Source organism: Ursus arctos, unplaced genomic scaffold (assembly GCF_023065955.2).
Source record: "Ursus arctos isolate Adak ecotype North America unplaced genomic scaffold, UrsArc2.0 scaffold_23, whole genome shotgun sequence".
Taxonomy (NCBI): Eukaryota; Metazoa; Chordata; class Mammalia; order Carnivora; family Ursidae; genus Ursus; species Ursus arctos.
The window spans coordinates 5,349,746-5,363,539 of NW_026622908.1; the positions used below are offsets into that span (position 1 = coordinate 5,349,746).

At 36.6% G+C, this 13,794-nt stretch overlaps 1 protein-coding gene across 4 annotated transcripts in view; it reads left to right on the forward strand.

Annotated features, from left to right (window-relative positions):
* PDE3B (phosphodiesterase 3B) overlaps positions 1-13,794 on the forward strand; it is a 169,684-nt gene that overhangs the window by 87,509 nt on the left and 68,381 nt on the right. For all 4 annotated transcript variants that reach the window (XM_026486775.4, XM_026486773.4, XM_026486774.4 and 1 more), the window contains exon 2: positions 12,072-12,122. In XM_026486775.4, coding sequence (XP_026342560.1) covers positions 12,072-12,122 — 51 coding nt within the window. The remainder of the gene's footprint in view (positions 1-12,071; positions 12,123-13,794) is intronic.

The window sequence follows — 13,794 nt, forward strand, 5'->3', positions numbered from 1 at the left end:
GTAACATGATACAAATGGTTTTGAAGATTGATTCTATTATATAAAGTAGATGTAATTGTCAGAGAGTAAAACTGATTGGAGGTTGTTTTAAGTGATCCAGGCTTGATGTAATAAAAATGTAAAAAATATACTGATGACAGAAAATCAGAAATATCTAGATTGAATTAGATTGATATGAAGAAGAAGAGAGAGGAATGTTTTAAATGAGTAATTCATTCAACAAGTTATTTAATCTAAGTTTCATTATACATTAACAAAATACTGATCTCACAGGATGAATGTAAAGGTTGAATGTAATAATGTAGATAAAGCCCCCACCGGAGTGCCTACCCTAACGGATATACATGTTTTCATTCCTTCTGTTGCAGATGGTTTGCCAGACCATATGATTTGCATATGATGCCTCTTGTCTTTTAACTAGGTTTTACTTTGTTTTAGTTGCAATGAGACAGAAATCCGAGGACACTGGAAGACTGAGACTGACGGACCATTTGTTCTCTCTCAAATGCATGACCCAAACAGTATTTAGATACTACCTACAGGGCTTCCCTCCCTCTGTCCAAAGGTGGATTGGACAGAACTCGTGTTTGAAAATGGGAAACTTCAACAGCCTGAATGGTCGTGGGCCCATAGCTGGCATTGATAGTTCTAATGATCAAAGACAGGGTAGGATGGGTAGATTGCGGAGAGGTAACAAAGCCTAGAGTTGAGCCCTTGAAAGGAATTTCTAGCTTTTTCCTCTTTTTTCTTTTCTTTTCTTTTTCTTTCTTTCTTTCTCTTTCTTTCTTTTCTGTCTTTCTTTCTCTTTTTTATTGTAAAGACTTAATTAATTAATTTATTTATTTGACACAGAGAGAGACAGCCAGTGAGAGAGGGAACACAAGCAGGGTGAGTGGGAGAGGGAGAAGGAGGCTCCCAGCAGAGCAGGGAGCCTGATGCGGGGCTCGATCTCAGGACTCCGGGATCACGCCCTGAGCCGAAGGCAGATGCTTAACGACTGAGCCACCCAGGCGCCCCCTTTCCTCTTTTTTCTAAAAGAGTATTCCGGTCTTCTTCAGTATTCCTCTTGAGGCCAGGGATTACACATTAATGATGAAATATAATCTCTGCCCTTGGTAAAATACCATTAGGACTCTCCATTGTATTATTTGGGGATACAAAGATTATGTGTCTCTGTAAACACATTAGACGAGACATAGAAACGAGCCAAAGAGCAGAATTTCTAAACAAAGGGACTTCCAGCAGATTTTGCATGTGTTATTTTTAAATTTTTCCTCAGTACATATATGTAACTTTTACCAGTACTGTTTGTGTCTTGGTTGGCTCACCATTCTTAAGTTTAAACTATAATTTATCTGTGCCCAGATAAATTTTAAAGAGCAGCCAGAGAAGAAATACATGTTGTATTTGCTTTGTTAGTCAGAGGGTGTGCCTGTCTATAGGACCAGCTAGTTCCTTTTTTTTACTTGAACGTCTGTTAATTTGTGGATCTTTTAGTTGTCTGAGTTGTATAGAGTTGATTGGGAGGAAAAAAAGCGACTGAGACTCCTCTGTTTGAGTCTTAAGTAGGTGGGAAGCAGTTTAGTATAGTGTCTGAGAGCCTGGGCTCTAGCATTCGTCTACCTGTTATTGAATGAAGAGATGAGGGTGTCTTTAGGTTTGGTTGTAAGACCACCGTCTTAGGTTGATCTCACATCCCCCCCAGAAGGCCTTTGTGATTGTCTTTCTAGACCCAGAATCAAGTTTGTAGCATATCTTTGTTATCGAAGTGAGGAGCCATTTTTTCTCTTTTGGTCTTGCTCATAAACCACACTTAGAATTCTAGAATATCTATTAGGATATTCCTTATGCAATCCTGAATTATTGACGTGTTTTAGTAAGGTTTTAAAAAATATTAGCTATTATTAATTCAATCCTCTTATTTGCTTAAATTATACCAAAAGTCACATTGTAACTTAAAAGGAAGACATTTTATTTATTCATGGTAGGGGGGAAATAGAAATTGTTTTCTTTAAAGGTTTACAATTCCATTTATTCCAGTTATATTTGGCACATTATCCCCAGAAAGTATATCCTTTGGTGTGAATGTAGAGTCCGTGTCAGGGGTGGAGGTAACGTTTTGTTCACTCATAGGCTAGAGAAGGCAGTTGAGGCATGCACCGAGATAGACATCCAGAAAGGCACAAGAGGTCTGGAGGAGGAGCAGGCAGGTAAAACTTTGAAAACCTCTAGAGAGAATAAGAGATTAAGAACACTGGTAAAATAGAAGCTATTACATATTATAGTTAGAAAGTGGCTCTCTGTGCTTGAATTCCCTCAGCACACTAATTAGGCCATGGTATGTGGAACTGTTTTGTAACTTTTAAATGATGATGAAAAATTGTAAGGTTTTAAAAAAGACATTTTACTTAATTTCAGAACATCAAATGAGAAAAACAAAATAGTCTCCTAAGAGCTAATGAACAAAAATTTTAAGTGCTTATTAGTTTACCAGTAGGACGTAGAGATTTAAGTAATTGGTACTTTCACAGGTCAAAGCTCTGTGTATTTCAAACAGTGTATGACTTCAGTACTTTTGTGTTATACTCGCTCAACCTGTGTTTATTCCTGTCCCTTTAAATGTCTTTGTCTCAGATTTTTGTACTCTTGACAAGAAAAAAATGAAACTTGTATTTCAGGTGCTACTTTATAAAATCTGAATTACCAGTCCAGCTTCAGAAAATCACACCTTATAATACAGTATAATGCAATTTATTTCCTTTTGAACTTATTAAGAAAAAGGAAAGGGAAGTGAATTTTATTGGTACTCGCCTGGCGTGTTCAAGGACCAGTAAATAAACCAGTGTAGCTAGATCAGTGTTCTCTTAAGAGAGAATTATAGGGGAGGAATTGGAAACAACAGGCAAACATCACTCCTTTGAGGAATTTTGTTCTAAAGGGGAGCAGAGAAATGGGACAGTGGCTGGGTGCAAGTGTGATCCCAAGAAGGTATGTGTAGGTGAGCTGTGAGAAATTGCAGCACGTTTATAATCTAATAGGAATGATTTTGTAAAGAGAGAAAACGATGTTAGGAGAGAGGGAGAGAGTAGCTTGTGAATATCTTCAAGTAGGCAACATGGGACTGGATCTAGTATGTTTATGGAAAAACTGGTCATTGACTAGAGCTCAGAAAGTCCATCTGTAGTAACTGCATGAAACGCAGGGAACGTGGGATCAGATTTTAGAGGGTGACTTGATAAATAAAAACAAGGTCTTTGGGAAGGTTAAGATCTCATAAAAAGCATGAATAATTATCCTTTTAGCATTAGTGGAAAAGGAATAAAATTGGAAGGAGATAAAATTTGAGTTCACATTCTAGCTCTGTGATTTACCACCTGACATGTGAACTTAGTACAACGGCCCTGTACTGTTTAGGGGTGCAGAAGTAGAATTCATTTCAAGGTGGTTCAAATAAAAAGATTTTAATGACGAATTGACTTTGAGAGAATGAGCAGGGCTGAGAGACTGGACGAGAGATGGTTAGAGGCTAGCAACCCTAAAAAGCTGTTACGTCCCCTGTGGCTGCAGCCACAGGGGTGGGAATGGTGTTTTCAGAGTCACAGCTTCAGCTGGAAGGGAAGGCCATCTGGTCAGAGCTGTAGTCACGGGCGGAGGGGGGGGGGCCGGGGAGGGGGGTGCAGGGACACACCAGGAGAGACAATGGTGCATACGTAGGCAACAGAAAAGAAAGAACCTTGATTTCTCTTTCCTCTCAGATTCCAGTTTCCTGTTGGTGGGTCCCAGCCTAAGCAGAAAGCAGGGGAGCTTCGGTGAAGCAGAATATGGGGGTCAGCCTCTCTAGGATCGAGGGAAGGGCCAAGAAGGAGTCTGGGAGGCAAATGCAGAATTATTAGTATAATCACCAAGCCTCAACATCTCTGTATAGAAAATGGGGTGACTTGAAAAGCTGTTGTGATTTTACATGGCTGCCGAGGGCCTGGCACACTGCTAGCATATAACAGTGCTTAGTAAATGATAATGAGATGGTATGGCATCACGGTTAAGAATCCTTAAATCTTTGGAGTTAGAGCCCAATTTAGTTTCTGTCTCTGCCACTTACCGATCATGTAACTTTGGGCAGGTTCCTTAACGTTTCTTAGTCTCTGTTGTGTCATCTGTAAAATGGGTAAATAAGGCTTACCACAGAGAATTCTAGTAGAGAATAAAGGAGACAATATGTATTAAGTGTCTAACATAGTGCTGGTACATAGCATACAGTCTGAGTTACCATAATCATATTGTTTGTTGGACTGGTAGGAGCGGTATCCAAGTAATACTAGTCCTACCACCACCTTCCCAATATATACACACACACCTTTTTTCTGCTTCTCAGTTCTTCTCTCTGGGGCCCATCGTTGCCATGAGGGGTCAAGGATACTATCTTTGTGCTTTTAGACTGGTAGAAAGTACAGGTTAGTTAGTTTAACACTTTGGCTATCCATTTATGTTTTTGGTTTATGTTTAATAAACATAATCACAGAGTTAAATGGTTTCTTTTTGGGCCTACGTTGGAAGGCATAGAAATAGCAAAAGTTGGAAATACTGAAATTCAATCAGTTTCTTTAGCATAGATTTATACACAAAGCTCAAGTAAAATGTCATTAAAAATATGAGAATAAAGGGTATTGTAACAGTTAATTCACAGCTGTACCATAATAAACATTTTTTAAATTTCACATAAATAATACAGTTCTGTGAGTTTGACTTGAAGGCACATATATGTTTTTCTTTTTTGACTACATAGGGAACAATGAAATAAAACCTCATTGACGTAATTGAACCTGATAACATCTCCTGGTTGTACTGCTGATGTTTCACTGTGGTATTGGTGGTTTTGTAGAGCTCTGTAAAGCATGTTGGACTTATAAACACATTCAAACAGAAACTTATCAGGATTCAACTTTTTTAACCACAAAGTTGAATTTATATGAAGGCATAGTTTTGGGTTCACTTTATCAAATCCACTAAAAAAATTCTTTTAGTAGTGTATACCTCATATGCTACTTAGAAAGAATGCTGTGTTTAAAATTAGTATTGAACAGATAACCACAGCGCGTGAAAATATATCATAATTTCTGATACAGTTTTTGAGCTTAGAAGGAAACACAAATATTGGAAGCTCCTAAATCAGCAATTAAAATTTTATACTTTCGTTAAATGATGCCTTCTAATATAGTAGAACCATGTTCTGGAAACATACTACCTACTATAACTTCTTTTTTACTGTGATTAGAAATTTAGCTAATTTGAAATATTTATTTTTATATTTAAATTATTTACAGAATCTACTTTGGTATTGATACTAAAGTTTAGATGCCTAAAGTTTTGCTGACTTGGGAACAAGGTATATACAGGACATATACTGTTTGCTTTGAAGTAAGACTTTAAAATAGCTGTGTGTATTATATTATGGAAGGAGTGAATGTTTCCGCCAATTTTTCTTAAACTTTTAATATCCATGTACCACATACTATGTATTCAAGTATGCATGGTAGGCACCTGCCAATTTTAGATAAATGTATAAAAATGATTCATTATAATTTTTAAAAACTAAAAAAAATCCACAATATTTTTATATCAGTGAACATTGCAACATTAAGGGTATCTCTCTTGTCGCTCGCTGATGGTAAATAGGTTGTGTGATGTAGATTCATTCTATATCCAACAAATTCTTTTCTCTATTTCTCTTAAATTAGAAAAATCCAAGCAAAATCATAATTGGGCGATGAAAGGCAGCAAGTGTTTTTGGTTATCGGTTCTCAATAGTCAGATTCAGCATGGACCCCGCAGTTGTAAAGAGATTTCTCACTGAAGATTATTTTCGGAGTTGTGTCAGTTGCTAAGTTAATGGCCATTATCATACTTAAAAGCTTGGGAAATAGGGGCGCCTGGGTGGCTCGGTTGGTTAAGCACACGACTTTTGATTTCGCCTGGGGAACATGATCTCAGGGTCGTGGGACTGAGCCCCACATCGGGTTCCCTCTCCCTCTGTCCCTCCTCTCTCTCTCAAAAACAAGTAAATCTTTAAAAGCTTGAGAAGTAGGGGCGCCTGGGTGGCTCAGTCGTTAAGCGTCTGCCTTCAGCTCAGGGAGTGATCCCAGAGTCCTGGGATCGAGCCCCACATCAGGCTCCTCCGCTGGGAGCCTGCTTCTTCCTCTCCCACTCCCCCTGCCTGTGTTCCCTCTCTCTCTGGCTGTCTCTCTCTGTCAAATAAATAAATAAAATATTTAAAAAAAAATAAATAAAAGCTTGAGAAGTAGAAGTTCTGTGCATTTTATTGAAGAAAATGCTTCTATTGCATTTGCTATTTATGTTTATATCTTACATTTGTTTTTTAATATATTTTTATATTTGTTCCATTTTCCACAGCACACTGCAAGGATGTATATACTGTGTGGCCAAAAATTGAGTGGTTACATTTATGCTATTTCACACTGAATTATGACCAGCATATGTGTTTCAACCACCAGCTGTTTTCTGTGAATACAGTAGTGTATAAACTTGCAGTGAGGAGATAGTCTCATTGTTTAGCAAGATTTCTCCTTGCTGTACAGATAACTGATTCTCCCAGAACTTATTCTAACACGCATTTCTCAGTTTCTGTCAGAGTTCACAAAATAATCATTCAATGCCGGGGGGGGGGTTCCACTTTTGTAGTATGGGTTTTTGGTGATAGACGCATAAAAACTTGTCTACCACCCTTCCTCATAAGTATTGCACATAACGAGAGTAGATTCAGACTTACCACAGGATTGCTTTTATCCAGCAATAAAGTAAAATATCTGCTGTATGCAAATGTGGCAGTAATTACTCTTTTGCATCATATTTCTTTTCAATTCTGTGATACCCCAAGGTGTCATATGGTACGTATATGTTGGAAATTATTTGATCTGTTCTCTCTTCCAGCATAATGCTTATCATCTGTGTGACTGGTTTTACAAGTCTCTCGGCAATAGTTTCTCATTTTTTTTTATACGCATTTGCAGTGAGGAGCATAGAATCTGGATGGTGCCTCTGTAATTTTTGTCTCTTCTGTTAAGAACAAATGTCTTCAGATTCATATAAGAAAGCATTATGTTCTTGTTCTAGAAAAATTCTATTGGTTTACCAAAAAGATTTTTATGTTTTGTTTGAATATGTCCTTAAAGTTTCTGTGGCTTCCTATTATCATTATTCGATAAAGTTTCAAAGTGGAAAATATGGGTAAATGAATTACAAGTCTAAAAATATTTAGCTTTTTAGATAGTTGTGTGTGCTAAAATATTTTCATTTTTGTGGGTTGGTGTGGTATTTGCATTAGATTTGTATTCCATTTGCATTAGAGTCTTGTTCTTGTTTTGTTTTGTTTTAAGATTTTATTTATTCATGTGAGAGACAGAGCACAAGCAGGGGGAGAGGCAGAGGGAAAGAGAGAAGCAGATGACTCCCTGCTGAGTCGGGAGGACCTGGAGAGCAGGACGTGAGCGGAAGGCAGACACGCCCAACCATCGGAGCCACCCACGCGCCCCTAGAGTCTTGTTCTTGACCTACACTTAGCATTTATTCTGAGTTATTTATGTTTCTATTTTTATCAACACCTTAAGCTTTAGGAAACCAGCTTTGAGCCATTTCTTTTTTTGATTGGAGACAGTGCAACACAATGAAAAGAATTTAATAGATGTAAATAATAATATTCCAATGACATAAAAATACTTCAGATAAGATGGTTTGTAAAGAATAACATAGGCCCTTAGGGCACCTGCCCAGCTTTTAAAAATATAATAGTTATTACAATGAAGATGATGAGATTTCTATGGAAATAAGAATTAATCTTATATTTCATAATTTTGAAATATATGTAAACTACATAGATTCCTTTTTTCCCTCTAAATATTCCAGACCACTGATGAACAAGTGATTTATAGATCATAATCTGATAAATAATGGCTAATACGCCATTACTGTTCCCTACTTTAGATTTTATCTGAGTCCTAATATTATACAGCCATTGAGCAGTATTTTCCGTAAGGATTTTGTTATTTTGAATATCTCTCCATCTATCCTGTGTTATTAGTTCGCCTACTGTCCTGGATCATTCCTATCAGGTACAGACAAGCTCTAGAACGTAGAGCTTTTGTTGACCATGTCAGCAACAACAAGAAGTGTTATCCCCACATTCTTTTCCAACTACTGTCTCTTCATTCTTGCCATTTACAGCACAATTTCTTAAGTTTTCACTAGCCACTCTTCACTTCTTTACCTTTCTAAATTCTTAATTTTTAGTTAAAGCTTAATAAATACTTATAAAATATGCAGTCTAGACGAAGGATAACAAACACCATCTACTCTCCATTACCATTAATTTTGAACATTACCCGTCACTTTGAAGTTCCCTATATGCCACTCCCAGATCCAGTTTCTTCTCTTCTCCCTTAGGGACAGTCACCATCATGAATTTCTTACAGTTTCCCATATGTTTATATTTCTAAAAAAGTGTATTTCAGTATATTTTGCATGTATGAAATTATACTGTGTGTATTCTTCTGTGACTTTCCTTATTCAATCTTGTGTTTCTGGGATTTATTTATATAGTACGTAACTGCACTTCATTTATTTTCACTGTTGTATTCCATGGTGTGAATATACCCAAATTTCTCCATTTTGTTATAGATAGATATTTGGGTTATATCTAGTTTTCTCGCTACCCCAACAGTGCAGTTACGCGCATTTAGGTTAAACTGTATAGCAAAGTTCAAGTTTTGGAAAGGTTTTTCTCCTAATTTGTTGTGGATTCATGCTTTTGTAAAATACACTAAAAATGTTTTGGCAATGTTAAATTGCTATAAAAATTTCTAAACATGGTACTCTTAATTTCTTTCTTTATCTTCTCTTACTGTGGCTCGCACTTGGAATAACGCTGCCTTAATATATTCCAAGCCGCAGAATTCCTGGCTCATACATCTTCTACTACTTGCGCAAAAATTTTGTGTTCTCAAAATCACTAATCGCTGGTTGTTCAGATTAAACAGAAGATGGTCTACTAGCAGTTTGTGACTTTCACTGTATCTTTTCTCAGTTGCTAACATGCAGGGGATTTCAAAGACCTCCAAGAGCGGTTAGAATAGGGTGTATCACCTCTCGTGTTACCACTGCAGCTTCTGAGTGCGCATCCTCAACGCGGTCTCTCAGAATATAGGCTAATGGTGCTTTTATAAGCAACTTTATATCAGTATTTATATCAGTATTTCTCAACCTTATTTTTATTATCATTCTGCTCCTTCCCCCCCCCCCCCAATCATTTCTCCCCTCCTGTGAAATTTCAGAACTGTAGATTGACAGCCTGTCTGTTTATGTACTGTGGCGTTTGGAGGACTACAAACATTTTATTATTTTTAAGATTTTTTTGGTGGGGGGGGTCTCCTAAGAACCAGTTTTCGCCTGCTTGGGAGTGATAGGACTACCTTAAGAATGCATGGTATGAACACAGATACAGTTTGGGCGTCAGAGTACAAGCATTTACAAAGATAGTATTTATTTAATTATCATCAGGTGAATGAAGTGGGGAGCAAGGAAGACTCAGTGTTAAGAAACTGTCCTAATGAAAGTGTGCTTGATATAGCAAAAGCTTCTACTTCGACTCCTGAATTGGGAGAGTGAGGAATGAGCATTTGTCATTGATGGCATGCTTTGTAGAAGAAATGTGGAAGTATGGATTGGAGCACGGTACAGTTAGGCAAGTTTGTAGATTCAGAATGCAAATTAGTGAATTGGTGCCTATCTCCTAGGTAATTTTTGGTGACCCATCATGAGGTTCTGACTTCACGCCTATCTATTCTGTGCTTTTATTGGTGACTTAAGAAAACCTCAGATGTTTATAAGTGATGAGAGGAATGGTGAATAGGCTAGTCGACATCCTCAATCTCAAAAGAAAACTTCGACAGGCTAAATAAGGACAGAAGTAAAGTTGCAGCTGGGTCTAAAATGCCAATTGTAGGGGCACCTGAGTGGCTCAGTCAGTTAAGTGTCAGCCTTCAGCTCAGGTCATGATCCCGGGGTCCTGGGACCAAGCCCTGTGTAGGACTCCCTGCTCAGCAGGGAGTCTGCTTCTCACTATCCCTCAAATAAATAAATAAATACATACATAAATACTTAAAAAAATTGTATGAGAGTAGCATGGACAAAGTGAGCATAGCAATACCAAGTATAAAAGAAACTTAGGGATTTAAGTTACATTACTCTTTAAAAAAAAAGATTTATTTTTTTTAGAGAGGGAGAGAGAATGGGGGGGGGTAATGGTAGGGGGAGAGGGACAAGCAGACTCCTGGTTTAACTCAGAGTCCCACGCAGGGCTCAATCCCAGGATCTTGAGATGTTGACCTGAGCTGAAATCAGCGGTCGGCTGCTTAACCAACTGAGCCACGCAGGCGCCCCCAAGTTATGTTACTCTTAATATGAGTGTTCTGAGAAAGTAATTAACATCTTAAACTGCATTAATTAATGTCTCTAGAATCTAGAATGTATGCTGGTCAAATCACAACCTGAAATAATTATGTCAGGATCACACTTAAGGCCATAGAAAACACTGAGTAAATTTCAAGAGTCAGTACTACTAGTGTTCGTGAAGTACTTTGCATGTAGTTACACCATAGCCATTCTGTGAGTACTGGTCCATGGATTTTAGATGTAGTTATAGTATGTCTGGATATTCGTTGGGAAGAAATAGGTTTCTTTTCACTGGCAAGAGATGACCTTCTGCAAGGATGTTGACAAGGAGATGGTGATAAAGACAACTGACAATTTTTTGAAGGATTAAGGGTGGGTATATCATCTAAAATAGGGGTCAGCAAGCTATAGCCCACCAACCAAATCCAGCCAGCAGCCTGTTTTGGTTCGGCTCTCCAGCTAAGAATGTTTTCGCATTTTAAAGCATTGTAAAACAAACAAGAAAAGATTATGTCGCAGTGACCTTAGGTGGCTTGCAAAGCCTAAAATATTTACTATCTGTCCCTCTACAGAAAAAAAAATGCGAACTCCTTATAAAATATTGGACCAGTGATACAGTGGGTAACACTTCAAGATCTTTTACAGACAGGAGACAGAAGACGAAGGATAAAAAACAACACGAATAGTTCACTATTCGGGTGCGCCTGGGTGGCTCAGGTTGTGAGTTGGAGCCCCCCGTTGGGGGTAGAATTTACTTGGAAAAAAAATAATAGTTCAGTATATAAAAATCAGGTGATTGTGTTACAAATTAACTAGGTTTAAATTTGAGACTAGGGTTCAAAGCTATGTAGAAAATTGCATTTATAATTTATGTTGGCAGAAGGAGACCTATTAAGAGAAATTTAGGATTAATTATAGATAGCAGTTGTAGATGGCTAAATTAAAGCTAATGTTTTCTCCTTGAACATAGTGACTATTGGAAGGAGAAGCAGCCAGAAAGCTTGCTGGGAAGAAAAAGGACAGGAAAATACTAGTCTTGGACTAAGACGTTATCACTGATAGCTTATAAAGCAGATAAACAGGGAAACCATCACTAATTATCTGCGTATCAAAAAGGGTTGAGTGTTGCTTTTTATAATCCATTACTTTATACTTAATCTAACCTCAAGGACAAGCTTTTTAAACTGCTTTTGCCAGAACTGCCTTATTAGTAAGGAAATAGCACCACCCATTGACCCTGGTGTAGAATGATGACTGATGATCCTTTGAGGATGGGAGGGGGGAGGGAGAGTGTCTGGTGATTTGTAATTTTTCTTGTTAACGGGGTGTTATTTTGATTTATATTTTCCTTTTTGTGGTAATGGATTTTTTGAAGGTGAATATAATTTATTATAGTGACTTTATTCTGACAATTTTCTTGATTTCCCAATCACAGAGTGTATAATTTATGGAATATTCTTTCTGTAGATAATTTTATTCTCACATTCCCAGTTGCTCTCCCAAACTGTAAGCTATCTTAGGTATCTGTAATTGAAGATGTTCCATTTTGTCTTTACATATATTTGTTTATTTCTGGTTTGTAACTAAGTGTTTTTGTTTTTGTTTTCCAGATGATTCTTTGGGATTGGGACTTAAAGCAATGGTATAAACCTCATTATCAGGTAAATATAGTAAATATCACTAATAATGTCTGTAATGAAACTTTTTTTTTAATTGAAGTATAGTTGACACATAATGTTAGTCTCAGGTATATTGTAATGAAACTTTTAACATTTTGTTATTTTTTGTTTTTTAAAAGATTTTATTTATTTATTTATTTATTTATTTATTTATTTATTTATTTATTTGAGAGAACACGATGGGGGGTGGAGGGCACAGGGGAAGGGAGCAGCAGGCTCCCTACTGAGCAGGGAGCCCAATATGGGGCTTGGTTCCAGGACCCTGGGATCATGACCTGAGTCTAAGGCAGATGCTTAACCAACTGAGCCACCCAGGCGCCCTGAAACTTTTGACATTTTAAAAAAGTTACTTTCGGGGCGCCTGGGTGGCACAGCGGTTAAGCGTCTGCCTTTGGCTCAGGGCGTGATCCTGGCGTTGTGGGATCGAGCCCCACATCGGGCTCCTCTGCTAGGAGCCTGCTTCTTCCTCTCCCACTCCCCCTGCTTGTGTTCCCTCTCTCGCTGGCTGTCTCTATCTCTGTCAAATAAATAAATAAAATCTTTAAAAAAAATAAATAAAAATAAATAAATAAAAAAGTTACTTTCATAAGATTTCTGTGTCATAAGATTTTCTTTAACTGAACTAAAATAAAGAGAACTTTCATTTAGGTGATTTAAAAAAAAATACATTTCAATCATGAGAGAAAAAGAAAATGATACGAAACCATACTTGTTTAAGAATTATTTTTTAAATGTTGCTAATATAATCTGGGCTCAGAATAAACTAATAATTCTATATTAAGGGTGGGATTTTTTTTCCTGATTGTGAGCAACTGCTTCAGAGAGGGGAAAATAGATTGAATGCCATATATGAGAAAAGGCAAAACAATTGGCAGAATATTTTATTAGGGAAACTAAAACACAGTTTTTGGTTAAAAAAATTTTTTTTTTAAGTTTTTGGTAAACTTTTAATTAAATTATACATACAGAAAAGTGCACAGCTTGATAAATTTTCACAAACTAAACATTCCACATAACTAATACCCGTTTCAAGAGATAGAACTTCACCACTATTGCAGAAGCCTCACTTGTGTACCATTCTCATTATTGACTGTATCCCCAAGGATAATGTCTGTCCTGACTTCCACCAATTAAACTGGTTTATTAATGAACTTTATATATATAAATGGAATCATATAATATATACTTTGAAGCTTTTTTGATCACTTAAGTAGTATATATTCATATCAGAAGAATTGAAAATATAAGTATATGAGAAAAATCACTCCTAAATATCAAGCAATAACTGTTAATTATGTTAACTTTTGATGTATATCTTTATAGATCTTTTCTCACCGTATTGAAATGTGTTTGTGTATTCTATTTTACAAAAATAGAATGTTATATTATAATAATGATAAATTATATAAAATATATGTAACATATTAACAAAATAAATAAAAACATATAACTATAATTATATATAATATAAAATATAATCATATTTATTGTAATTGTGTTATGCTGGTTTGAAACCTGATAGTTTTCACACTAATAGATAAACATTAATAAATGTCAAATCTCTGTCCTTTATATTTACAGAAACATTACCCCTGTTTATTAGATTTAGTTAGTTCTCTCTATCCCAATTTTTGAAAAATGATTATTCCTTTCA